The sequence below is a fragment of the Cervus canadensis genome, chromosome 24 (assembly GCF_019320065.1).
Source record: "Cervus canadensis isolate Bull #8, Minnesota chromosome 24, ASM1932006v1, whole genome shotgun sequence".
Classification (NCBI taxonomy): domain Eukaryota; kingdom Metazoa; phylum Chordata; class Mammalia; order Artiodactyla; family Cervidae; genus Cervus; species Cervus canadensis.
Window position 1 is genome coordinate 2,786,522 of NC_057409.1, and position 26,057 is coordinate 2,812,578.

The 26,057-nt window shown below is 58.1% G+C and overlaps 1 protein-coding gene across 4 annotated transcripts in view; it reads right to left on the reverse strand.

Moving 5' to 3' along the window:
- Positions 1–26,057, reverse strand: part of CAPZB (capping actin protein of muscle Z-line subunit beta) — a 137,786-nt gene that overhangs the window by 34,264 nt on the left and 77,465 nt on the right. For all 4 annotated transcript variants that reach the window (XM_043446079.1, XM_043446078.1, XM_043446077.1 and 1 more), the window contains exon 3: positions 4,862–4,983. In XM_043446079.1, the coding sequence (XP_043302014.1) occupies positions 4,862–4,983 (122 nt within the window). The remainder of the gene's footprint in view (positions 1–4,861; positions 4,984–26,057) is intronic.

The window sequence follows — 26,057 nt, forward strand, 5'->3', positions numbered from 1 at the left end:
AGAGTGGCATCTTTTAAAAATCTTCCTTTGTTCTCACCACTGTATTGATGAAGAGAGACCCCTCAGTCCTTCCTGACTTGCCAGCCATTCTGGAGAAAATGTGACTCTCCTCACAGATTGTCTCAGACAATTAAGGATTAAAATGAGAGCTGTCGGTTAGGGCAGCAAGAGACCGCAGATTGCATGTAAGGACACCCCAGGGACGGAGTCCTCCCCGTGGCAGAGGACGGCCCTCCAGCCTCCACGGGCTGTGTGCACACAGAACATTGCAGAGTAATGAGAACCAGCCTCACTTTTTCCAGCCCAAAGACTCGCTGTGCTTTTAAAAATGTGTTTTGCCACATCAGGAAAGCATTTAACCACAGAGGGTGCTGGGAAGGTGGTTGTAAGGGAAACGCACTCGTTAATTCCCGCAGGTGGACGCCACAAGGCTGGGGGTGCAAAGAAAGAATCACAAAGGAGAGAGGGGAAAAGAGAGGCGGGCAGGGTGATGCAGAATCCGGACAAAGTCCTTCACACCCTGGGCTGTAAACAGCAAGACGCGTCAGTGGTCAGAAACCCTACTGCCCTTCCCGTCTCCCCGCCCGACCACACCACTTCACGTCGCGAAGGACTCAGAACCGACTGATTTGGGATTGACGGTAAAGAACAAAAGGCATCCCTGTCTCCTTAATGAATCCTGTGTATAAACATCTTTCTCCCTGGTACCTGATGCCCGGCACCTACTTCAGCAGATCCATCATGTCAGCCGAGCAACTTCCCCGTCGCCCTCGGGCAGAGGCCCCCCTTTCAAGGCTGCGAGCCCACACAGGCGAGTGAGGGCAGAGTCGCTGTGCCAGGGGACCCTGAGGGTCTCCCCGCAGTAGCTGCCCTCAGAGCAGGAGGTGCCTGGGCAGCCTTCTTTCCACACCAGCCCCCACCTCACTCATGCGCGTCGGGAGACCCTGCAAGCAACAAGGGCGGGAGCCGTCCCTGCTGCCCCATGACCAGCAGGCAGCCTGCGGGTCACACTGGCTGTGCCCAGGTCACAGGCAAGGGTGCCGGGGCCCGCCAGGGCCGCGCTCCCCTCTCCCGCCCCGGGCAGGGCTGGTCTCACCGCGCTCACCCCTCAGAACAGCGCTGCCTGGCACAACTTCCCCAACAATGGCAGGAGCTTCAGGTGGCTCCTGAGCACTGGTGCGGCTGCGGAATTGAATCCTAAAACTTTACTGAACTGGAAACTAGTTTAGACGGTCAGCTTGAGAAGCTAAGCTCCTGGAGGGCAGGAGCCGTGTCTGTCCTGCTTCCCACCTGGAAGGGGGCCTGGCGCTCCACCACGTGCTCGAGAACAACAAAGTAGGAGGTGTGTGGGTCACTGCACGCCCGCCTCCACCCTGACACGCAGCAGGAGGAACCGGTTCTCCGCCTGTCCCCCACCCCTTGCCACGGTCACAGCCCGCCCCCACCTTGCCCCGGGCAGCAAGGGTGCTCTGGGCAGGAGCCCACGGCACGCTCTGCCCTCGTGGCCCAGCGCCCAGCACGGGGCGGGGAGGAGAGGACCCCCGGCCAATCTGGCGGGCGCTCCTCCGAACCGACAGAGATGAAGCAACTCTCTGCTCTTTCTGCTGGGGGACACCTAAGAATTAAAAAAAAAAAAAAATCAACGAAGACCTCTTACCAGACCCAAAGGTGAAGAGCGCTGTCACCACCATTTATACATAAACCAGGAGGCTTGGTACCTCCGCTCGCCAGAGCGGGTGGAAAGGAATCCGAGTGTGAGAACCTCCACTCCTCACCTGCGGCACCCTCAGAGGCCTGGCCTTCGCAGCCGCGGTTACACGACCACTGCTGTCTGGGGGCGGGGCGGTGGGGGCGCTGCAAGACCCGCCCAGCCGGATTTTGTTTAAAGGTGACCCGATTGAGACATGGGAGCCCATCTCTCTTGCTGACTGGGAGTCTGGAATTTTCAAGAAGCCTGTAACTCACATCTCCCCTGGCTCACAGATGACAGCATTTCCAGCCGTTCATCCTGGAGCCGGGGTAATTGTAGCTGGGGGAAAAAAAATCATAACATTACCCAGAATATTCTGAGTGGAAGGGGCACTCAGAACACATTAAAGAGCTTAAATGGAGGCCATTTGAAAAAAGACAGATGGACAGGAACGCTTAGATTTCAAAAGTCAGGCCTTTCATTTCCCTCAGAGAATGCTTTTTGTTTCAGCTAACAGGTTTCAAACAGCGCTGCTGGCAAACTGTCACACCATAAGGATCTTATTTAAGCAAACGATCAAACACAGTTAGGACAGAAATGTGTGGAGAAAATCAGAAGACCTTGAAGTTGTATACCGAGAAGAGAAAAAAGGAGAGCCCTGTGCCCGGGCTCCTCTTTGGCCGAAGACCCCCAGGCCCCTGGGAGCCCCCAGGAATGCAGATGGGAGCCGGCAGGGTGACCCGGAGTGGACACAACCCCAGCCTTCCAGCAGCCACTGGGGAAGAGCTGTCTCATGCAGCAAGCCCGAATTTTCAGGAGGAAACAAGAAATGTGACGACAATGTTGACTTAGCAAGCCTCAGCTCTGGGGCCCCTCTTCCAGGATGCCCCCACTGAGGACGGGACACGGCCCTCTGCCCACGACCTGGCAGTGGCCAGCCCCCTCAGGCTGAGCCGGACCTGCCTCAGGCGGTCTCACCACCTTGGAGCGGGATGCCCACCTCTGTACCTCCATCACCCACCTAGACCTCCCTGGACTCAAGAACATGCACAGGCTGTCTGACTCTCCACTTCCATCCGCTAGGCATCTGGAGCTTAAGACGTCCCCAAACCCGCCCCTGCCCCGAGCCTTCCTCGCCTCCACGGTCAGGCACCCCCCCACCCCGCCCCGTCTCTCCAGCTGCTCCTCCCCCACTCCCTCCATCCGCAAACCCCACTGGCTCTGCTTCTCAGACCAACCTCAAACCCGACCACCTCTCCCCGCCTCTGCTCTGGGCTCTAGTCTGGATCAGGCAGAAGTACACTCTTCACCCAACTTCCATCTGAAGCTAGGAAAGGCACACCGTTCTAGGACAGCTGTCTGGTCTCTTTTAAGTAGCATTAGTTCTTTGTAATCCCCCTGCCAAGTTCTGGAGAATGGCTACCCATCCCAAAATTCTTGCCTGGAGAATCCCCACAGACAGAGGTGCCGGGCGGCTACCGCCCATGGGGTTGGACAGGACTGAGCGACTGACACCTCCCCCCCGCTTCACTTTCTGTGCTGGGCGGCACTCCAGGGGCATTGCTTCCCTTGACCCCCAAGCGCCCTGCACTGGCCTGCATCCCGTCGCCCTGCCTTCAAGGCCTCTGGCCTCCCCTCCACCCCACGCTCCCCTCCCTGCCGGGCTCACTGGACACCGCGTCCCACCCGGGGCCTTCACGCGGGACGCTCTGCCCCCAGACCTGCGCGGGAGGGAACCTTCTCGTCCTGAAGGCTCACATCAGCCTTGACCAGCCTGTCCCAGCCAGGCCTGCCGCCCCCTCCCGCCTCTTCCTATCCTTGTCCACCTCTTCAACAATCTCCACGGTTTCCGCATCTGCTTCCTCTCTGGATTCCTCAGCAGGACAAACAGGCTCCACAGAAGAGCGCCTCAGTGCCTGCTCCCTGAGACGGGCTGCTGAGCGCCCCGTGAGGAGAGTGAGCCCTGCCCCCTCCAGCTGACACCCGAGAGAACCAGGGACCAGAGGCTGACCCGCAGAGGGCCCAGCCGCTCCCGCAGGCGGTGCTGCCCCGGAGCCCACGCCGGCTGCCCCGGCGGTTTTCTCCTGCTTTTACTTCTCAGGGCCCACCCGGCCCCCAGAGAGCACGAGGCCAAGGCAACGAGACTTGGCCCAGGCTCTGTGGCCTCTACATGAACCTAAGCCGACGGCATTCCTCCACCATTCTCCAAGGCACTGACCATCGCCAACCAGCTCGGGAATACTGGGTGGGTTTAAGGTTTCCCCATCTTTCCCCCACTCCATCTTTATCAGGGCTTCCCTGATGGCTCAGTTGGTAAAGAATCCACCTGCAATGCAGGAGACCCCGGTTCGATTCCTGGGTCAGGGAGATCCCCTGGAGGCGGGATAGGCTACCCACTCCAGTATTCTGGCCTGGAGAATTCCATGAACTGTATAGTCCATGGGATTACAAACAGCTGGACACGACTAGGCGACTTTCACTTTCACTTTTTTTTTTTTTTAATATTTAAGAACTTCTAGGCACCTTTAAAAACCTAGCTCAGACATCCCCTCCTTCAGGAAGTCTTCCTGGAGTCGACCCTGGCCTTCTCTATGCTGCCCTCAATAAGCCTGGCTCTGGCTGCAGGGATCAAGTCATACAGTGACCAGATCCCGGTGGGTCCCTTGCTCTAGCCTAGTGATCACCTGGGGGCAGGGATGAACAATGACTCAGTCATTCACAGCTCTGGAAAGGGTGATGGTGAGACAAAGGGAGGGCCCCATGTCTGTCTGACAAGCTTCATTCACACGCCCTGAAGCACACAGGCCCTCCCTGCACGTGGGATCCCTGTCATGCGTACACCCTGGACCTTCTCCTTTGCAGGATTCGATGTGATGTTTAATGAAGAAGCTCATTTTTTAACAACATCTCTCTCCCGTTAGGACGGTAAGCCCCACCAGGGCAGAGGCCCCTGCTTCACTGCTGCACCTCCAATGCGCACTAGAAGCGTTCCACAAACATCAGCTGGTTGAGACTGGATGACAGGATGGATGGAAGGACGGACAGAACAGGAGGAAGAAGGCTGATGGGCCTTCAGCTGTCAAAGCCAGGGGCCCCTGAGCTGCTAGCAGCAGCAGTTAGCGGCCAGGGTGGGCCTGACACGCCTGCTGCGTTCCCGGGGCGCGAGCTCACCTATAGGAGTCCCCATCTCTGTTGTAGTCACACAGGAGGTAATCCTTTCCCACCACCTTGTCTCTGGCGATTTTCAGAGGCTGGTCAACAGAAGACAGGAGGTCTTCACATAGGCTGGGGACCTGGCAGAAAGAGAGGAGAAGGCAGAACAGGGGTTAAGATCACACGTCGAGCCCCGGTTGGCGGGCGGCATCTGCAGCGCGCCCGTGGTCAGCATATTCAACATCTGGCCCTTGGCATCCTGCCAGAACCAGGGGCCCATTCCTTTCTTTTCCACATGTGTCTGATACCAACTGCGTCCCGCTGTGAAGAAACCTGTTCTTGGATTACAGTGGAGCGTGAGTTCCCACACGGCCTCCCCTCCAGACTGCGTGCAGCTCTAATGACGGGGCTGCCAGGGTGGTCCCGCACACGGAAGTGTGTGTGTGCCGGGGACCAGTCTCTGGGTGGCAGAGCACACGCTGGGCTCCTGAGGAGATGGGAAACGCTGCACACGCACGGGAACCGGAGAACGCGGGGGAAGAAGAGCCTGTGTGTGCCGGACGGGAACCGCAGAACGCGGGGGAAGAGCCTGTCCATGCCGGGCGCTCTACAGGCTCCCACGCCGGGCGGACCTTCCAGTTCTTTCCAGGCCCCCGGCCAGGCGTTATCAGGTCGGCGAGCAGCATCAGCCCTACCTGCAGCAAAGGTAGCGTCCCGCCAGCTTCCCATAGCGCCGAGCCCCAGCTCCTGTGCTCAGGCTGACACCCCTGGGACCCCTCACTGAGGGGGGCGCCTGGAATCCCAGGGCAAACGCTGCTAAACTGGACCCAGAGCTCTGCTAGGAACCAGGCCTCTGGCCTCTTCCTCCCAAATCAAACATCAACTTCCACCAAAATATTCCAGGCAGGGAGGGCTGCGTTCTCAAGAATGGATTCCTCCAGGTTTGAGTCACTTCCACACTATATTTTCAATGTGCTGACTTACGCGCTTCATGGGTCTGGGTTAACGGAGGCCCCACCGTATCGTTTACCAGGCAAGTCGGCTGCCAATGGCACCAACAACCCTTCCACACGGAAAAGTTAGATCATGTGGCAGACACCCAGCAGAGGGGCTGACAGCCACGGCAATCCCTGGGGGCCCCGAAAGACCCTTGCCTCGACCACCAGCCTCCATGGGCTTCTCGAGGCGCCTCTGCTGACTGCGGGGTGCTTTTGAACTCAGCCCGGAAGGCACTGTCTGGCACACCCTGGAGACGGCGACCATGCCCACGACTCACAGCTGTTTTGTGTGAGCAAAACACTGGGCAGCACCCCAGACACACACACACCCCCCATTAACCCCCTTATACGACCGCTTATTTCAGAATTCCTTCTGGAAGCAAAACCCACCTGAGTGCTCGACTCTCCCCGAAAAAGACACACAACAAAATTGGGGCTGTTCTCAGTTCGTTTTGGTGCTGAGAACACCAAGCGTCCGTCACGCACCATGCCCCAGGCCGGGCCCTTCACAGACGGTATGCTGCCTACTGGAAGCTCACGCTGTCTTGTGAAGTCGTGATGTATTACTCCCATCCCACAGTCCTGAGTTCATCCAAGGCCCACACAAGGAGAAAACAGCAGGGGGAGAAGTCTCCCCCTCTGACTGGAACCCTGGTCTAATACACAGCGACGAGGAAGGAGGAAGTCAACATTAAAAAACTAAGATCACGGCATCCAGTCCCCTCACTTCATGGCAAGCAGAAGGGGAGAAAGTGGAAGCAGGGGCAGATTTTATTTTCTTGGGCTCTAAAATCACTGAAGGCAGTGACTGCAGTGACGAAATTAAAAGATGCTTGTGCCTTGGAAGGAAACTCTGACAAACCTAGATAATGTATTAAAAACAGGGACATCACTTTGTTAACCAAGGTCCATACAGTCAAAGCTGTGGTTTTTCTGGAAGTCAGGTACAGATGTGAAAGTAAAAGTCACTCAGTCATGTCCGACTCTTTGCGACCCCAAGGACTACGTAGTTCATGAATTCTCCAGGGGAGAACGCTGGAGTGGGTAGCCGCTCCCTTCTCCAGGGGATCTTCCCAACCCAGGGATTGAACCCAGGTCTCCTGCATTGAAGGTGGATTCTTTACCAGCTAAACCCCCAGGGAAGCCCAAGAAAACTGGAGTGGGTAGCCTATCCCTTCTCCAGGGGATCTTCCTGACCCAGGAATCTAACTGGGGTCTCTTGCATTACAGGTGGATTCTTTACCTGCTGATCTATTAGGGAAACCCATAGATGTGAGTTGTACCATAAAGAAGGCTGAGTGTTGAAGAATTGATGCTTTTGAACTGTGGTGTTGGAGAAGACTCTTGAGAGTCCCTTGGACTGCAAGGAGATCCAACCAGTCCATCCTAAAGGAAATCCACCCTGAATATTCATTGGAAGGACCGATGCTGAAACTCCAATACTTTGGCCACCTGATGGAAAGAGCCAACTCACTGGAAAAGACCCCGATGCTGGCAAAGATTGAGGACAGGAGGAGAAGGGGATGACAGAGGATGAGATGGTTAGATAGCATCAACTACTCAACGGACGTGAATCTGAGAAAACTCCAGGAGGCAGTGGAGGACAGAGGAGCCTGGTGCGCTACAGTCCATGGGGTCAGTAGGACACAGCCGAGCAACTGAACAACAGTCAGGGGCGCGCCGCCCAGGCACAGGCTGAGGGATGACCCGCCCTGCTCAGCTGTGTGGGCCACAGGGTCTCACCTACAAAGTCCAAAGCAGGCAAGGGAGACTTCAGAAGCTTCCGCCCAGGGCAGCTGGGGTTGGAAGCGGTCTTGCTTTCCAGTCGCTGGCCACTTGAGATGGCCCCGGGCACCTATATGCCTGCTGAGCATGTGACAGCCTCTCCCCAGCGTCACTGTTCTGCTGGGCTGGAACCCTGGCTTACGTGTTGGGCCAGGACGCTACTGGCCTAATATACCCTGGATTATAGTACAGACTGAGCGAACAGGCTCTGAAGTCACACTTCCTCATTCTACTCTTCACTGGCCTCTTGGCCTGGGGCAACTTACTGGACGTCTTTACCACCTGCAGAGTGGGGAAAAGAAGAACAGACCCAGCTGGGGGTGACGCCTTCACTCGGGACTCAGCACAGCGCCCAGTGGAAGGCAAGTGTGCTCGTCAGGAACCGATGCACTGATGTCCCTGCCTGCTGTTCTCAGCCATCAGTTCCAGCCTGGGCAGCAGTAGCTCCAGCCCAGGTCACACCTGAACGTACTGTACCGCCCCAGGCGCTGGGGGGGAAAAGGGCCGCTGAGAGCCAGCTCTGCCCAGAGCCACACTGCCCGCTCCCCTGAGCTCTGCCACGGGCAGCTCCGTCTCCAACATAGGACGCTCCCAAGATGATGGGATTTGGTATAAAACAGGCTTGACTGCAGTCCTATCCCAAGAGGCTAATCCATGGAACAAAGATATTTCAGTAATTTCTTCCAAAAACTTATACTAACACTGAAACCATTTTTGTTTTGTTTTGTTTTTAACACTGATTTTTTACTCTCTCCCCAGAATGTAAGTTTTTCCAGGGCAAGGACTTTGATCCTGTTCACTGCAGAATCCTCGGTCCCTGGGACAGTGAATGACACACACAAGCCCTTGACACATGGCAGGGGGTGGGGAGAGGGGAGTACTTCTACAAGTCCTCCTACAAGCGTGTGTGTGTGTGCGCGCGCACGTGTGTGTGTGCGTGCACGTGGGTGTGTCTGTGTGTCTGCGTGTCTGTGCATGTGTGTGTCTGTGTGTGTGTCTCTCTCTCTCTGTGTGCGCATGTGTGTCTGTGCATGTGTGTGTGTGCACACGTGTGTGTGTGCATGTGCGTGTGTGCGTATCTGCGTGTGTCTGTGTCTGTGTGCGCATATGTCTGTGTGTGTCTGTGTGTGCGTGCACGTATCTGTGTGTGTGTGCACATATCTGTGTGTGTGCACGTATCTGTGTGTGTGTCTGTGTGTGCGTGTGCATCTGTCTGTGTGTGTCTGTGTGTGTCTGTGTGTGTGTGTCTGTGCATGTGTGCGTATCTGTGTGTGTGTGTCTGTGTGTGTGCGTGTGTGTCTGTGCATGTATGCGTATCTGTGTGTGCGTGCACATGTGTCTCTGTGTGTGTGTCTGTGTGTGCATGCGCATGTGTCTGTGTGCGTGTCTGTGTCTGTGTGTGTGTCTGTGTGTGTATGCGCATATCTGTGTGTCTGTGTCTGTGTGTGCGTCTGTGTGTGTGTGCGCGTATCTGTGTGTGTCTGTGCGCATGTGTCTGTGTGTGTCTGTCTCTGTGTGTGTGTGTCTGTGTGTGCGTGCACATGTGTCTGTGCGTGTCTGTGTCTGTGTGTGTGTCTGTGTGTGTATGCGCGTATCTGTGTGTCTGTGTCTGTGTGTGTGTCTGTGTGTGTGCGCGTATCTGTGTGTGTCTGTGCGCATGTGTCTGTGTGTGTGTGTCTGTGTGTGCGTGCACATGTGTCTCTGTGTGTGTGTGTCTGTGTGTGCGTGCACATGTGTCTGTGTGTGTCTGTGTCTGTGTGTGTGTCTGTGTGTGTATGCGCGTATCTGTGTGTCTGTGTCTGTGTGTGCGTCTGTGTGTGTGTGCGCGTATCTGTGTGTGTCTGTGTGTGTCTGTCTGTGTGTGCGTGCACATGTGTCTGTGTGTGTCTGTGTCTGTGTGTGTGTGCACAAGCTGAGTTGTCTCAGTCACGTCCTCCTCTCTGCGACCCCGTGGACCACAGCCTGCCGGGCTCCTCTATCCTCAGGAGGCCATGCCCTCCTCCGGGGGATCTTCCTGACCCAGAGACTGAACCCACATCTCCTGCACTGACAGGAGGGTTCTCTACTACTAGCACCATCTAGAAGCCCCTCTTACAAAATGGGGCCTCCCAAAGGCCAATCAGCTTTATTTTTAAATTAGTAACTTGATGGATAGGCAAGAATCTTCACCCAGAGTGTCCAGTCGAGAACTAAACTTTGATGGTTACCAACAACAATGTCAGTGTGGCTCCAGCCAGGCATCTCAAACATGAGCCGGCGATGGCTCCAGAGCAGCACAGACAGTGGGAGTTTCAGCCGAAGTCCTGGGTGAGTGTGTGTGTGTGTGCGACAAGTGTGTGTGTGTGCGTGCATGTGTGTGTGCGCGGGAGTCTGAGTGGAAGTCCTAGGTGTGTGTGTGTTACCACAGGACCCCAAGGAGCACAGCCACAGGAGAGTGAGAACCGAGACCCGGGTTCGCGTTCCTGACATGCAGGCCGGGGCTGGCCTTTTCTCTGCCCGGGCAGCCGGGCTGGGGGTGCAGCAGGCATCCGGAGACCCCCTCCCTGCGTTCCCGAGCACGGCAGAGCCACAGAGACCGTACCTATGCACCCAGATCCAGCCCCCTGGAAGGTCTGTGCCTGGACTTCTCAGAACCTATGACGGGAACTACGCCGCCTCAGGAAAACGCACGTCTGAACTGCAACTCACAGAGCCACAGCGGAGCACTGACACACTCAGGGCACCCGTGAGTGATAGCTGACTCGGCCACGATCCCCCACCCGCGCTGGTACAAAGAATTCTGCCTCCTGGATAGACTCTCAACTTGGGCCACATCCTTGTATCTGACTTCCTTCCACCAGTCCCGTTTCTCTGATCAAAGATAAGATGCTCTGTCAGAATAACCTCACTGTTGTCACAGGGAAGGGGGAGTCTCTGACCCCTGCACAAGCGTGGCTGCCCCAGGGCGCAGCAATCAGGACACCACACGGCGAGGCGTCCCAGGCCCCCTTCTCCCCACCCCCCACTTCCGCCTGCACCCTCGCAAACCACCACCCTGCCCTACACTGCTCCGGGACGCAGAAGTCTGAGCGTGCGTTCTTCCACTTATCCCTGCTGCTGGATAAGGTAATGCACTGGTCTGTTACATTTTTATTTCAGATACATAATGAATAATGTTTTAGTATAAGACTGTCTGGCTTCCCTGGTGGCTCAGACGGTAAAGCATCTGCCTGCAATGCGGGAGACCCGGGTTTGATCCCTGGGTCGGGAAGATCCCCTGGAGAAGGAAATGGCAACCCACTCCAGTACTCTTGCCTGGAAAATCCCATGGACGGAGGAGCCTGGAGGGCTACATTCATGGGGTTGCGAAGAGTCAGACACGACTAAGCAACTTCACTTCAACTTCATTATAAGTATGTCTAATTATACTAATCCTCCAATATTGATCCTACCATCCTGCAAGGATCAGCCAAAACTCCCAACTTCTTTATCACGATGCCAAATTCGCTGGAATTCCTGCAGTGACACGGATGCCAACTGAACCCCAAGCGCTCTGGGGACGGTGGTCCTGACACCGGCCTTGGCGAGCAGGTCACTCCTTTCTCTGCACTTAGCGTTCTGCACCGAGCCCCGAGTCGGTGCCCCAGAGGCCGGGCCCCCAGACCCGGGCCAGCGACGCACACACTGGTGGGTGCTCCGGGGTGTTCACAGAAGTGGGTGTCAGTCCTGCGATCTGAGGTCACAGGACAGGAGCAGAATGAAGCGGTTTATCTCTGGAATCCAGTCAATCAGTTAATGAGTCTCTCCCTGCACTCATCCCAACCCCACCCCGCCTCCTCCTCTTTGTCAGATGCTTACAACGTGGAAGAAATCACATTAAGTCTCAGGGATCACGAGCTTGCAAGCAATTTAAACGGAAGGACAGGTCCAAACAAAGCCGGGAGATCCCTTCGGTATGAGTGTCCTCTGCGGCCTCGGGGCCCAAGGCGGGCCCCTGGCGAGAACGCGTGGTTGGTGTCGGCCACCCGAGGGTGGATGGTTTCTGTCCAGGCTGCCCATCCGATCCGCTTCACGGCCTTTGCGAGCAATGTCCAGAAAACACAAAGGTGTCAGACCAATCCAAGCTGGTGGGGGGATTGAAGCCTAATTCCAAGTGACGTGGAATAATAAACAACGTTGCCTGGGCCCAGACAGCCTTCCTGCCCTCCTCCTGGCGGTCAGGTTCAGGCTTCCATCCACTTCTCTACCGCCACCGAACCCTCTGTGGCCACTCGGGTGGGAGCAGGAACCACTGTGCCCTCCACCACTGGTACCCACCCCCATCCGGCTCATGGGTGCCCACGGGCCACAGCAAAGACGGGGAGACATGGGCGGGGGGGGGGTGGGGGGGGTGGTGGCAGGAAAAAACCCAGAAGGTGGAAGGTAGGAGAGAGGCCAGCACAGGGGACATCACAGAATGAGAGGAGGAGGAAGGAACCGCCGACAGCTGGCGGGGCCCGCTGGGCGCTGTGAACTCCGCAAACTCTGCCTGCATCGCCTCCTCGAATCCTCCCAACAGCCCTGCATACCGACTCGGTCACGGTCCCTCTTCCAAAGAAGGGCCTCGGAGAAGCCACTTGCCCCCAGTCACACAGCTCCCAGCCAGTGTCTCAGAAACAACATGTGAGATGCAGCTGGGTTTAAAAAAAAACCAACAACGGGAATTACATCCTCTCTTGCTGTTGCCCCGGACGGCACACTTTCCCACTATCGAGCCCAACAGCTGATCACATGAAGAGATACAAATCAGAAGCTTCCGGCCACGAGCGAGGCTTGTGTTTGGGCTGCCATATGGTTCTACTTTGTCTCTTCCCCTTCTCCATTAGTTATTAATGTTGAAAAAAACTGCTCAACCAGAAAGAGAAACTCGAGATGAACCCTTAAAAAAAAAAAAAAAAAAGCACAAAAGCCAGGCGAGTTCAACTCCATGGATAACCTAATTCATGGCGCCCTGTACCTCAGCTTTTTGTTTTTTTTTTTTAAATAGGGCCAAATGAACACATTCTGTCTTTTGATCTGCCCGCTGGCTAAGAGCCCGCCACCAGAGAGATAAGAATCGAAAACAGACCCCGCTCGCTGGTCGCACGCTCAGATGGGGAATGCAGCCGAAATCACGGCTGGGCAGAGCGCGGCGGGCTGAGGGGCTGGGGCTCCCTGCCCGCGGCCGGCAGAGGTCTCTGCTTACAACCTGTTCCTTTTTAATCTTTCCAGGGCCCCAAACTTCCCCCGATTCTCCCTAATAAAAATAAGAAAATGAGAGTTTTTAGCGACACACATGCCTGGGGGGTGGCATTCTGAAAAACACCAGTCCCCAAATCAGAGCCAAGTTCAAACCCCTGGTCTGCACTTCCTGGCGGAGTGCACCCTTCCTGAACCTCGGACCTGGGGGCTGCGGCGCCTGCCTCTATGACCTTGAGTACCAGGCGCTTGTGAGGCGCCGTGGATTCAGAGGCAGACGAGATGGACGGGTGCGGCCCCGCTCGTGCAAAGCGCGCTCCAGCTGCTAGAAACATGCAAGGCAGGAGGACCCACCCCGAGGGCCGAGGGCCATGACGGGAGGGGACTGCAGGACTCAGTGACCTGGGAGGCGGCCTGAGGACCAGGAGTGAAGGAGCAGGGAGGCACTGTGACGGGAGAGCGGAGCCAGCACGGGGCCCGGCGAGGACGCGGAGCAGACCCGCGTCTGGGGGCCGCTGCAGGGCCTCGGCCGGGGGAGCGGAGCCTGTGGGCCCCTTTCAGTGTGACGCCAGCCCTTGCACTATTTTATAAAGCGCCCCCCGCATCAGCCTTCCAGGTTTAAGGATGCACTCAAGGACCCATCTGTGAAAGCGGGCCCAGGCGGCCTCCAGAGCCCATGGGAGAGAAGAGACACCCCGCCCCAATCCCCTCCTCAGGATGGAGGACACAAGTCCTCTCACGACTGCCCGGCGGCAGCTCTGTTGCCAGAGTACTCTGGGCCCTGGAAGCCGAATTTCCAAGTGAACTTGCCTCTGCCCACCACGGGGGGCCTGCACCCCTTCCTGTAAGTCCGCGGGGGGGTCTGCTGAGGGAGCAGGGGGACACCCAGGGGTCCTGTTCACCCCAGGAGGCCTCAACCCTGTCACCATGGGATGGGAATGCCCTCGACCGCCTCCTCTGGGGCAAGGCTGGGCCCCCCAGGACTCCACACCCCACCGTGGGTGGGGATACCAGAGTGCAAGGTCGCTTACACAGCCAGCCAGTGGCAGGAGGTGGGGGACAGGGCCGTGAATCCCAGACTCCAACCCAGGGGCGCCAGAGCCCAGGCCCCGACAGGCAGACATGGCGAGGGGCTGCCGCTCCTAGCACCCCTCCAGGGGGGCTCTGGAGAGAAGAGAGGTGGGGAGGACCTGGGGTCTGCACGGCCCCTGCCTGCCCCCCTCCACTCCTGCCTGCATCGTGGGTCGGGACCACCGAACCACACAGCACGGCCCGACCCCCAGGGCTGCCAGCCCTCCTCGAGTCTCAGGTCCTGACTGTCCCCCAATGAAGCTGTCGAAGGACTCGGAGGGCAATGCTCTTTAAGTGCAAGTTCAGACTGTATTCTTCATCTGAAGACTGTACACTTTGAGAGTGTACTTTTAAGGAGGGCTTCCCAGGAGGCTCAGCAGTAAACAATGTGCCTGCTATGCAGGAGATGCAGGTTCAGTCTCTGGGTTGGGAAGACCCTCTGGAGGAGGAAATGGCAACATACTCCAGTACCTCGGCCTGGGAAATCCCATGGACAGAGGAGTCTGGTGGGTTACAGTCCATGGAGTCACAAAAGAGTTGGACACGACTTACTGATTAAACAACACTACCACTTGGAAGGAAAACATGAATTGCACATGACGAGTCTAAGAAGCAACTTCCTGATCTCGGCAACATTACCACGTGTGTGAGCTGCGCCCCCTGGATCCGGGCCCCGGCACGCGTCTGGACCAGCACGCGCTGCCCGCCAGGTTCTGGCACGGAGGGTCTAACCCACGTGCTGCTGCCAGTGTTAGGGAATCGGTTCCGATGAACACGTTTTACTCTGCTCAGAGATCCGTATTTCACATGCCGTTAACGACAGAGCTTTCTCAGCAAACAACAAGCCCGTGCTTCTTCTCTTAGGCAGGTGCCCCAAACCAACCCCGAGATAAATAATAAACAAAGGCAGAGTTCCTGGCCTGGGTTTCAGCCACTCATCCCCCAAGGCTTGGCCTCCTGGAAGCTCGCAGCCTGGACTGAGAGGCCAGAAGCGTTTCTCTGAAGGAGGGTCAGAACAAAGAGAAGACAGACTGCACGGAGAAATTAAAACCAGGACACGTGGGCCACCCGGGGGCACACGCGGCTCCTGTTGTCCACGTGTGGCCCCACGCTTCCCGAAGGGGGCGGGCCGGGTGCTCGACGCCTGATTAAATCCACCGTTCCCTGGCCAGCAGTGACCTCATCACCTGTGCGCACAGCGGGGCCGGGGTTTTCCTAAGCTACTTGCTCCTCTAATGAAGAGCTGGCCCCCAGGGACTGGGTGCAATACACAAGCACCTTCAAAAAGTCAGAGGTGGAGACTCACCGTGTCCAAAGTTACCTGGACTGCATCCTGAGGGCTACAGGCAGCAGCTGCAGGTCCGGAGCTGCAGCGCAAGGGGCAGGCACCGCCTCGGCCCTGGGGGCAGCGGGCGGAGGCGCCCCCCACCCAGCCTGGGCCCAGCCTCCTGCCGCAGCCCCGCCCACGAGCCCCCCAGCTGCCCCCCAGCCCATCTCTCGGCCTGGATCATCTGTCCCCCCAGTGCCACCTAGAGAGCCCTGGTTCTCCTCCAAGGTGCCCTTCCACACACACCCAAGGCTTCCTCGGCAACAGTGATCCTGTTACCCACGGTCTGTGGACCATGCCCCTGACGCCCGGACCAGACCCAGCATGGGGCCTCAGATTCAAGGTAGGGGGCTCTTTCCTCAGGGCAGGGAGGTCTGCACGGCCCCGGGCCAAGTGGGACCCTGGCAGAGCTTCCTAAACGTCCAGTCAGTGGGACTGTTCTGAGCTGTGCAGAAGCAGGACCACTCGGGGGGAGCGCCGACCCCTCTTTATTTCTTTTTGGCTGCGCTGGGTCTTCAATGCAGCCTGTAGGATCTCCTATCTTCGCTGCGGCTTGTAGGACCTCTTCTGTTGTTGTTGCAACATGCAGGATCTTTAGCTCTGACATGCGGGCTCTTTAGTGGCGGCATGTGGCATCCAGTTTCCTGACCAGGGATCAAACCCAGCCGCCATGAACGGGGAGCTCGGGGTCTTAGCCGCTGGACCACGAGGGAAGTCCTCAAGTTCTGACCTTCTGAAGCCCGCGTCTGTCCCGGTGGGAAGCTCCCCCAGATGTTCCGAGCTAGACCAGGGCCTGGCTGGGTGGGCGAGACGGACACGGGGAGGGCCATGACCTGGGGAGGCGCCACGTCACCGTGACCGAGGGTATCCCGAGTCGGGCGCAGATCAAGCTTCTGCACCCCCTTCCCGGGGGTTGCCAACCGCCCTGTGCCCCCCACGCCACGCAGGTGCCCCCAGGAGCTGCGCCCACAGCCTGCACTGAGCAGGGAAGGCTCCCGAGACAGAGCGGAAAGCTCTTCCCAGGCGGCCCGTGGTCCTGCTTTCTCAGGCTGAGGGTGAGAAAGCATTATTATAGCGCTGGCTGTGTTCTCACAAATCACCTCTGAACTTTCTGGGAAAAAGACCAGGTAAAAATACATGAAAACAACTCATTTACAAGATGGTCTTTTTGCAAAGACAGTGTGATTTCATGGACAGGACAGAGGATCCCTCTGTTTTAGTTTACTGTTTTAATATCATCAGTATTAAAGCGAAGATCCCAACAACAACAAACTTTCTTTTTAAGTGCCTGCTATGCACGGGACACTCTCCTAAGCACAGAATACATACATCCTTCGTCTTATCATGGCAACCCTGTTCAAACCAGCTCATGCCAAACTCTCATTGCTTACAGAGGCGCACAGAGAGGCTGTGGTCGTACAGTTTGGAGGCAGCAGAGTCAGAACTCAAGGAAACCCATCACTCCCAGCCCAGGGCCCCTCAGAGAGCCCTGCAGGGCGGCCAGGGAGCTCATGAGCCTCAGAGCCACGCGACCACTGAGTCACACGCCACAGTCCTGGCTCTGCCCACCACACATTCCTTCCAAACTCTCGTGACCACCGACTTCTGAACAACCGGGACAGTGCATCAGCCCACAGGACCCAGCGACGCTGCTGATGCCACGTGTGTGCGCACGCGTGTGTTTGAGAGGCAGTGAGGGCCAGCACTGGTGCGCCACGTTACAGGAGATACACGCGGAAAAGCTGGTGGCGCTTTTTTTTCCCCCTCCCTCAGCACAAAAATCATCCGGGCTGGCTGGCCACAACATTTCACACTGGATTCCTTCCACGGGATGGATGTCTCAGCAAGGTTTTGTTTTCATTTCACTGAGTCACTCAGAGAAAATGACCGCACACAAAGGGAAGCTGTGACTCTTCCCACTGGGGAAACAGCTCCACTTGGCAGCAACACATGTGTGCCCTGCTGGCCGCGTCTGCCCGGATCAAGAGCACCTCTGTTTTTCCACTTTGGCTCGTTAGGAAGTAAAACTCAAATCCGCCAGATACAATCTGCCTAAGCGTATGAGAGGTGGAATACAGTGTCCCCGGGCTCAAAGTTCTCAGAGGGGAGAGAGCGGGGCACAGGTGAGGTGCTCTGTGCCCTGGAAGGGGGGGTACTGGTGCTACGGACATGCGGGGCATTGCCCAGAGCATCTCTGGGGCGGGAGGCGCAGGCGAGGCTGGGGAAGAGGTCTCGAGGGGCTGACGCCTCCGCTTGGTTGTAAACTGAAGCCCGCAGATGGGGAGTGGGTCACGGAGAAGCCGGGACTGCTCACCTGGTCGGAGGGGGGCGGCGTGGAGTGTCGGCCACAGAGGGTCACGCGACTCTGTGAGGATGCGGAGAAACCCCTGCACACTTTAAGGGGGCGGGGGTCATAGTGCATGGGTTGTATCTACATAGTCACAGTTATATCTCTTTAAAAAAAAAAAGAGTCAATCGAGAGAATATTCCAGGCAGACAGCACAGGAATACCCAGGGAACTATAAGTTCAGTGAAAATACAAAGGCACCACTTGGGGTTTCCAGTACGTGACCCAAGTTCAGGTTAGTTAAAAAGTGACCTGCAGGCATGAGGCATCACCCGTGGGCAGCAGGGTCACCTTCTCTTCACGTGAGCATCTTCCCAGCTGCTTACCGCCCAGCGCCCTCCTACCTCACAACAGATCAACGCAGCATGTGGTGGGGACGCACGGCCCGGCCTGGCGGCTGGGGCGGGTCTGAGAGAAGCGGGGCTGCGTCACCAGATGAGCCGCAGCTGCCCTGGGCCTCAGGCTCCTCGCCTCGAAAATGGACCCAAGCTGAACAAGGTGGGACTGTGACCCTCCAAGGCAGAGGAGAGGCACTCGGTGGGGGGCGGGGTGCTGGTGGAGACGTGGGGGCGCCGGGTGGTTAAGAGGAAGCGAGGAAGTCTGGGCCCACCTCCATCTGCTTCATTCCAGTTTGGCAAAAGACTGAGTTTGAAAGGAGGGCCCCACTAGCTTTTTAAACGTCTGGAAAAAACCACTTGACTAGATGTTAAGATCCTACAAAATTTCACAGGACGAGACTTAGGTTTACTGACGTACCATCTCTATGACCATTCAGGATATGTGGCTCGGGTGGTAAAGTGCCTGCCTACAATGTGGGAGACCCAGGTTCAATCCCTGGGTCGGGAAGATCTGGAGAAGGAAATGGCAAGCCACTCCAGTACTCTTGCCTGGAAAATCCCATGGACGGAGGAGCCTGGTAGGCTACAGTCCACGAGGTCGCAAAGAGTCGGACACAACTGAGCGACTTCACTTTCACTTTTTAAGAAAAAAAGTGACATTATTAAAAAAAGAAAAAAAAAAACGTTTGACATTCTTCCTCAAAACAAAATGTCTACTCAGCAAGGTCCTGGGTGAGACCCCACACTACCAAAGCTAAGCTCTGGGCCTGTCTCCGAGGTGCCCCGTGGGACTGACCCACAACAGGGGAAGGAAGAAAAAGCCTGTGACTGCAGGACACACTTCTCTGAACTCCGGCTCAAACTTAAAGTTCTCAGGAAAGTTCTCTATTTGTAAAACCCAAATCACCCCCCTTCCCTCTCCTAGGAGTGGTTTCCCAGAGCGCCCACCCCCGTCCTACTCCCTAACTGGATGCCCGGCCTGTCCTGCTCCCCAAGGACAGGCCAGCATCCAGGACGTGAAGGACAGCCCCTCACGGATCTCAGGTCCCGCAGGACCCAGTCCCTGGCCGGCTTCAAAGGCGGGGACGCCAGGCCGGGCAGGCCCTGCTCTCCGCAAGGGTGTGACGCTGCCTCCCCAGCCAGACGCGCCCTAAGGGGCGATCCTGGCTCTCTGGCTCCAGGGCCGGTGCCCGCGGCCGGCACCAGGCCTCCTGACGGCCAGCAGGAAGGAGACGCACTCCGCCTCTGCTGGTCCCAGCACCTCCCTCCAACTCACCTGCACCGCGTCTCCCGTCCACCGCGGGCGGGGTCTGACCCAGACGCCTCATCCCTCTTCATGAGGTGCCCTGAGCACAAAGCCCTGCTCCGTCAGGGCCCGCGGCAACAGGGTGCCTGCCACACAGTTCCCGAGACGCTCTTAGGAGCCAGACAGACTCCGATCAGAAACTTCTATCAGGGCAAGGCCACGGCAGGGGTCTTTGGGCGTTTGTGATGACTCAGGCCTCCGGGGCCAGCTGAGAGCCAGGGGAGAGTGCAGCCCCCTGCCAACACCCCGACCCCTACCGAGGCCAGACCCTTCCGATGTCTGTCCCCGACCCTGCGTGACGGCTCGCACTGAGCAGAAGCGCCTGAGGATGCGGCTCTCAGGGTGATTTTACCCAGAGTGAGACCAGAAAGTACGGCAGCCCCTCGCCCAGAGGTTACAGGAGGGCGGCCACCAGCAACCGCGGCTGCCATCTGCCCGCGCCAGTGACACCCAGACTTAACGACCGCAACAAAACCAGCCCAGGGTGTCTGCGCACACAATTCCAGAGAGACTGAAATTTCCTGCACAGAGGCAGAATAAACGCCAAAAAGAAAAAAGAAAAAACCTTCCCCCAAATGAAAGTGGGGGCTTTCAAGGAGACGTGCTGAGTGGGGCAAACATTCTGGAAAGAAGGAATTTTAACACAAACACCAGAGGGCAGAGGTGTGAGGCAGAAGAGCTACGCACACAGCCAGGAGGCCCCTTAATTAGGGAAAGGTCTGCAGGGCCTGCGGGGCGCTGGGCAGATCCCCCCGGTCTCCGGAATGGGAAGAATGTGTACAGCGTGGGGTAGTCGACAAGCTCGAATCTGCTGGACACTCTCACCGAGGAGGAGGCACGCGATCCGGTCCCTGGCCGCCTTTCAGGGGTCTGGGGGCCCTTAAAGCAACCGCAGAGGACTATGGGGTCTGGGTCAAGACAGGCTGGACCTTCTCCTTCCTAAGGGTGCCTGGCACAGACAGCACGCACGAAAGCTTTTCTGTCAGGGAGACTTAAGGCAAAAACAGAAGTCAAGGGAAACCACCCCCCCACACCCACCCCAGACCTAGGAACTGTGTTTTTCCTTTGTGTGTATTACATAGCACTCTCACAATTATTTCCAGTGGACTTAAATATCTGCACACAGGCAGATGGTATGCAGTAACATGGGAAAATGGGATCCCCTGCTCCATCAGAGGGAACCCTGGACTCCCGAGGGGCCGGATCGAAGTGGTGGCTCTCCCCAAAGAGCCAATGCCCACGCTGACCCTCTCCTTCCGGGACATGAGGACAATGCAGGTGGCGCTGGGCCACCGGGAACTCAGCTCTGTTGGGGAGGATGCCTTGTGCGAGGGCACCCAGCAGGCGTGAGAAGAGCGACCAGACCTTAAGTGAAGGGTCACGAAGGCAGATCCCTCTCCTCCACCAGAAGCCAAGAGTTCAGGAAAAGACAGAAAGTCAAAAGTTGACTCTGGGGGCCCTCGGGGGCAGCAGCTCTTACTGAATAGAGCTGCGAAGGAGGCCCTCGACAGGGCGCCAGACTGGCAGGATTCAGGACGTCCCGGGTTGCTGTGGGTCAGACAGGTCAGAGGCAGGGGGCGCTGGCAGCTCCGGAAAGCACACGGTCTCAATAGGGCCAGCAAGGCCATGCTTCCCAGAAAGGCATGATGTGGGCAGAGGCAGACGGACACGTGGAGTTACCTTAGAAAAGGGCCCATTTCCTGGCTCCAATCTTAAAAAATCACACAGCATCAACTGATCGTTAGCTTTTCCCTTCTCCACTGAGAATGTCTGAGCAGCGACCAGCAGCTGGCCCTCGGTGAAGCTGGCGTGTGCAGCCATCACCCGCGTGCTGGCAGGGAGCCACGAGGCCTGAGCCGGGGCCCATGCTCAGGGGCTGTACCTGGGGCAGAAATGCGCGGCCCCTGCCCTGGCTGGCCGGCTCCCTTCCTGCTGCCCCACTGGGCCGTGTCCCAGGCGTCACCTACTCTGAGGGGCTTTCCCTGAAACCCACGCACCCAGGGAGGGCCTGGTGCCCCCGGGTGGCACTTGCACAGAACTCTGCCTTGCTCTCCCCCTTGCAGCAGAGCCTCCTGGCCTTCTACTCCCCACCATGAGCACAAGCTCCTTAAGGACACAGAGCTCACTGCTCCATCGCTGACCCCAGGGCTTCAGCTCCAGCCCTCACAAGCCTTCCCCGGGTGCCCGTCACGCGCCCACCCTGGGGACACGAGGGTGGACACGCTCCCCCTCATCAGAGAGCCGAGAGCACAGGTGAGCTCCGTGGCTGGGGGGAGGGAGGCCAGTGGAGGGCGGCAGGAACACCAGGCTGGGCCTGGAGGCGTGCTCCCAGCGAGGGGACAGCGTGGACAGCGTGGGGCCTGTGGGAGACCCTGGAGCAGGGGGCCTCGGGGCAGGCAGGAGGGGTGGGCGGGGCCAGGTCACGCGTTCTCAGACCGAGACTGCCATCTGGGCTCAACCCTGCCGACAGGCAGGAGTCAGGAAGGGCCGCATGTGGTCAGCACGGCACGTGCAATGGCCCCTCTGGCTGCGGGTGGGGGACCACGGCCACAGAGGGGCTGAGGCTGGCAGGGTCACCGCTGATCCTGGGGGCGGCGGCACAAGAGAGGTTCACTGGACTGCTCCACACGGGGACAGACACCCCTCGGCCGGCAGGCTGGCTGGAGGCGGCGGCGGTGCTTCTTCAAAGTGGCTGCTCTGGGCTCGTGGACCCTGTCCCCACTGGCCTCCGGGGGCCCCGAGCCCCGCCCGGCGTCGCAGGGCCCGCCCCGCCCCGGGGGCTCCGAGCCGCGCCCCGCCCCGCTCCGGGCGCCCCGCGGTCACACATCTGCCTACCCCACTGTCCTGAGCACGCTGCCCCCTCCTGCCGGCAGAAGGCGCCGTCTCCCAGAACCTGGTGACGCGGGCCTCCCCTCCTAAGGAGGACGCTGGGCAGTCCCGGGCAGAGCCAAGAGCTCAACGGGCCCGTGGGACTGCCCGCCCCTCCATGTGCCGCCTGCTGTCCTCGAGGCCGTGAGGCCTGCCCTGTGGTCACGGCAGCTCGGGGCTCGCCCCTGCCGAGACTAGGGCCGGCGTCCTTCTCCTCCCGGGAAACACGGGGAGGCCGAGGCACAAGAACTCAAGCCGCCTCTCTGAGGTCACCCAGACGCGCAGGGCACGCCCGGAGGCCGCTGAGTCAGGCCCTGGAGTCTTGGGAGGCTCGCAGGGACTTCCGCCTGCCCACGGACTGCCAGCGGCTGGGGCCGCCAGCCCTGAGGATGAGGGGCTGCGGTCTCCCGAGTTATGTCAGCTTCACGAGGCACCTCAGTCTCCCTGCATGTCCTGACTTTGGACGACGCAGCGTTGAAAGAGCCTCACATGCCCCCCGCCCCTCGCAGAGCTTGGGGGTGGGTGAGATCACCAGCTTGTTAGGGCTTCCCCAGGGGCGCTACTGGGAAAGAACCCAAGTACCAATGCAGGAGATGTTAAGAATCACAGGTTGGCTCCCTGGGTTGGGAAGATCCTCTGGAGGAGGGCATGGCAACCCACTCCAGTATTCTCGCCTGGAGAATCCCATGGACAGAGGAGCCTGGCAGGCTACAGTCCCGGGGGTCACAGAGACTCAGACACAACTGAAGTGATTTCGTGCACACACGCATTAACTGGTATCTATTTAGCACCAACAGGGTGGCCAGGCACCGCGCAGGGTCTGGGGACACAGGTGAGCACTGCTCCATCCCACAGGCGCTTCCAAGCCTGAGGGTCCCCGGTGCTAAGACCACAAGTTCCCAGCACACCATTGACCGCGAGGGCTCTCAGCCGAGCCCTGCCATGTGAGGCAACCTGGAGATGCAGCTTCCCCGACACACAGGGCTGAGAAGGGGAAGCTCCAGTGAACAGGCAGGAAGACGCTGGGAAGGCTGTGGCAGGCAGGCACTGCTGGGGACCTGGGCCACACCCCTGCTCCCAGCCATCGTCCACATACTCAGAGAGACACTCGTGTGAAGTGTGAAGAAAGACCCACTCATGTGGAGGATGAGCTAGTTCTAGCCTGGGGCCAATCTCCTGAAGCGTTCTGTTCCAAACCCAGAGTGTTACTTTAGCTTCCAGTCGCCGGTAATTAAGGGTGCGTGTACATTCCACAAAGAAGGGACGCGGAGACTGACGATAATTAAATCTCTTCTGTGCTCGGCTCTGAGCCCCTCCTCCCGAGTGGCCTGCTGTCAGACACTTACTCCAAAGCCTCCATCTGATGTAACTCCTACCATCTGTAACATCCAGTCTGCCCATAGCTTGAAGGGCACAGAAGGGAAGAGGCCCAGGAGAGCCCCGAGTCTGGAGTCTCAGAAGAGCCGCTCACACCTCCCCTCCTGTCCCCCAAACACCCGGGGTCTGGTTGGGGACCGTGGGCGGGGGTGGGCACAGTCTGGACGGCCCCTTCGTGAGGCCTCTCACGGGCAGGCTCTGCGCATGCTGTGACTGACAGGGTCTCTAATGAACCTTAATTGTGAGCACGACGGGCCCAGGAAGCCAGCAACAGATGTGGCAAAGGGGCAACCACAAGCCGTCCAACTAATGAATAAGAAGTGTCCAGCCTGATGAGGGCCACTGACCCACAAAGAGAGGAGGGTGGGGTCGCCACTCAGCCCTGTGCCGTTTCTGGCTCTGACTCCTTCCTGCGAGCGCGAGGAAGCCCCCCGCCTGCCATCCCCCAACAGAAAGGCCGGGGCGGTGCGCCACTGGGCACTGCGGGGGGGGGGGGGCGCAGCCGCGGCCTGGACGTGGGGACCACGTGCACGTTACCACGGACAGCTGCCCCTCTGACGGCATCTCGGCTTAGAACTACGGAAGCCCGAACTGGACGCCCGTTCAACGCGGGGAGGTGAAGGCCACACTCTGTGAAGACTGCCCAGCATCCTGCTGGTGCTAACGACCACGACGATATCTGCGTTTAGTCCGCGTCTGCTGGTGACCTGCGCTGACAGGAGAAGGCTCTTCGGGGGAGCTGTGGGGCAGAGCAGGCGGGGAGGGGTGTCTAACCCTGCTGCTTGCTGATCCACCACGAGCCTCCGACCAGCTCAGCAGAGCTTCCAGTTTCTTCATTTGTACAACGGGGCTCTCAACAGTCTGTTCCAACACCATAGTTCAAAGGCATCAACTCTTTAGTGCTCAGCTTTCTTTTTTGTGGTGTTGGAGAAGACTCTTGAGAGTCCCTTGGACGGCAAGGAGATGCAACCAGTCCATTCTAAAGGATATCAGACCTGAATATTCATTGGAAGGACTGATGCTGAAGCTGAAACTGCAGTACTTTGGCCACCTGATGCGAAGAACTGACTCATCTGAAAAGACCCTGATGCTGGGAAAGATTGAAGGTGGGAGGAGAAGGGGACAACAGAGGATGAGATGCTTGGATGGCATCACCAACTCAATGGACATGAGTTTGAGTAAACTGTGGGAGTTGGTGATGGACAGGGAGGCTGGCGTGCTGCGGTTCATGGGGTCGCAAAGAGTCGGACACGACTGAGCGACTGCACTGACTGAAAATGGGGCTAGAGAAGACTGGCTGTGTGGTCAATGGGAAAGGCATCCTGAGCCGCCTCTGGCATCTGACGGTTATCGAGTAAAGCCAGAAGACCAGCGCGGTGTTTATTCACTTGCCCTTGACCACATCACAATTACACCAGCCGGGAGGACCTCGGAACCCCACTCAGGCCCTTGAGGCCAGGCACTGCGCTAGAGCTTTCCACTCGCCATCTCCAGCCATCTCCAGTTCTCAAGATCCCTGTCGTCAGACTCGTCTCCTAGACGGGGAACTCAAGACTCTGAGGACACGCCGCTAAGCTGTAACGGAGACGAGGGTGGAGTGTGGCTGGGCCTTCAGAGTGTACAGCGCTCAACTGACTCACACCCCACTGCTCACACTAGGAGCTGCCCTGAAAACATCTAACCAAGAATTTTACAGAACCCTGACCTCCAAGTATATGCAAAAAAAAAAGGGATACTTTAACCTGGCAAACGGGGGTGTGGGTGGGGCACACGGGTGAGGGAACCACTAAATAACCTGCCTCTAAGAAAAGTGCAAAATAAATGGGCGCTGTTTCCAGCCCACCCCCGAAACTCCACTCCTTGGCTGATGACGCACGCGTGGGGGGTGTGAACAGGCAGGAGTCAGTGAGAGGCTGAAAGAGCCCCCCAGCACGAGCAGCAGCCTCGGGGGGGACTCCGAGGGGCCACCAGCCACACAGCAGAGGACCACTGCTGGCTGCCTGCCAAAGGCCCTCGGGGTGGGACTAGGGGGTCTCAGGCTGGAGAGCAGGTGCCTGGGGTCACACTGGCCGCCTGGACGAGGCAGAGAAAGGTCAGACAGGGGTTCAAGCCAGGGGCAAGAGACAAGCAGTCCTGATGAGCTGCGAGAGCGAAGGGAACGAGAGGCGGGAGAAAGCAGGAGGCCGGAAGCACAAAGGGACCCCGAGGGCTCAGCGCTCACAGCTGGCCTGCCCCGGGGGTCAGATACCATTACAGGCGGGTTCCTGGGCGGCACCCCTGGGGCAGAGGCCACAGGGTCAAATGACCTGGATCCTCCTTGGATGCTGAGATCAACCTTAAAACCCCTCTCTGCCTTGTTGGACAATCCAACTACTGTTGAGGGTTCCCGCCCCCAGGCTTCCAAAGGACTCTCAACGATGACCAACCAGGAGCAGTTACGCGTCCCAGGAACTGGAGCCGGGAGAACGGCTGCCAGAGCAGTGAGGGGGGCGGAAGAAACCTGACCATCCAGGGACCCCCCCCCAACTCCCAACCATCCAGGGCCCCCCGCTCCCGACCAGGGCAGACGGAGAAGCAAGCGTGCTCTCAGATCACTCCACC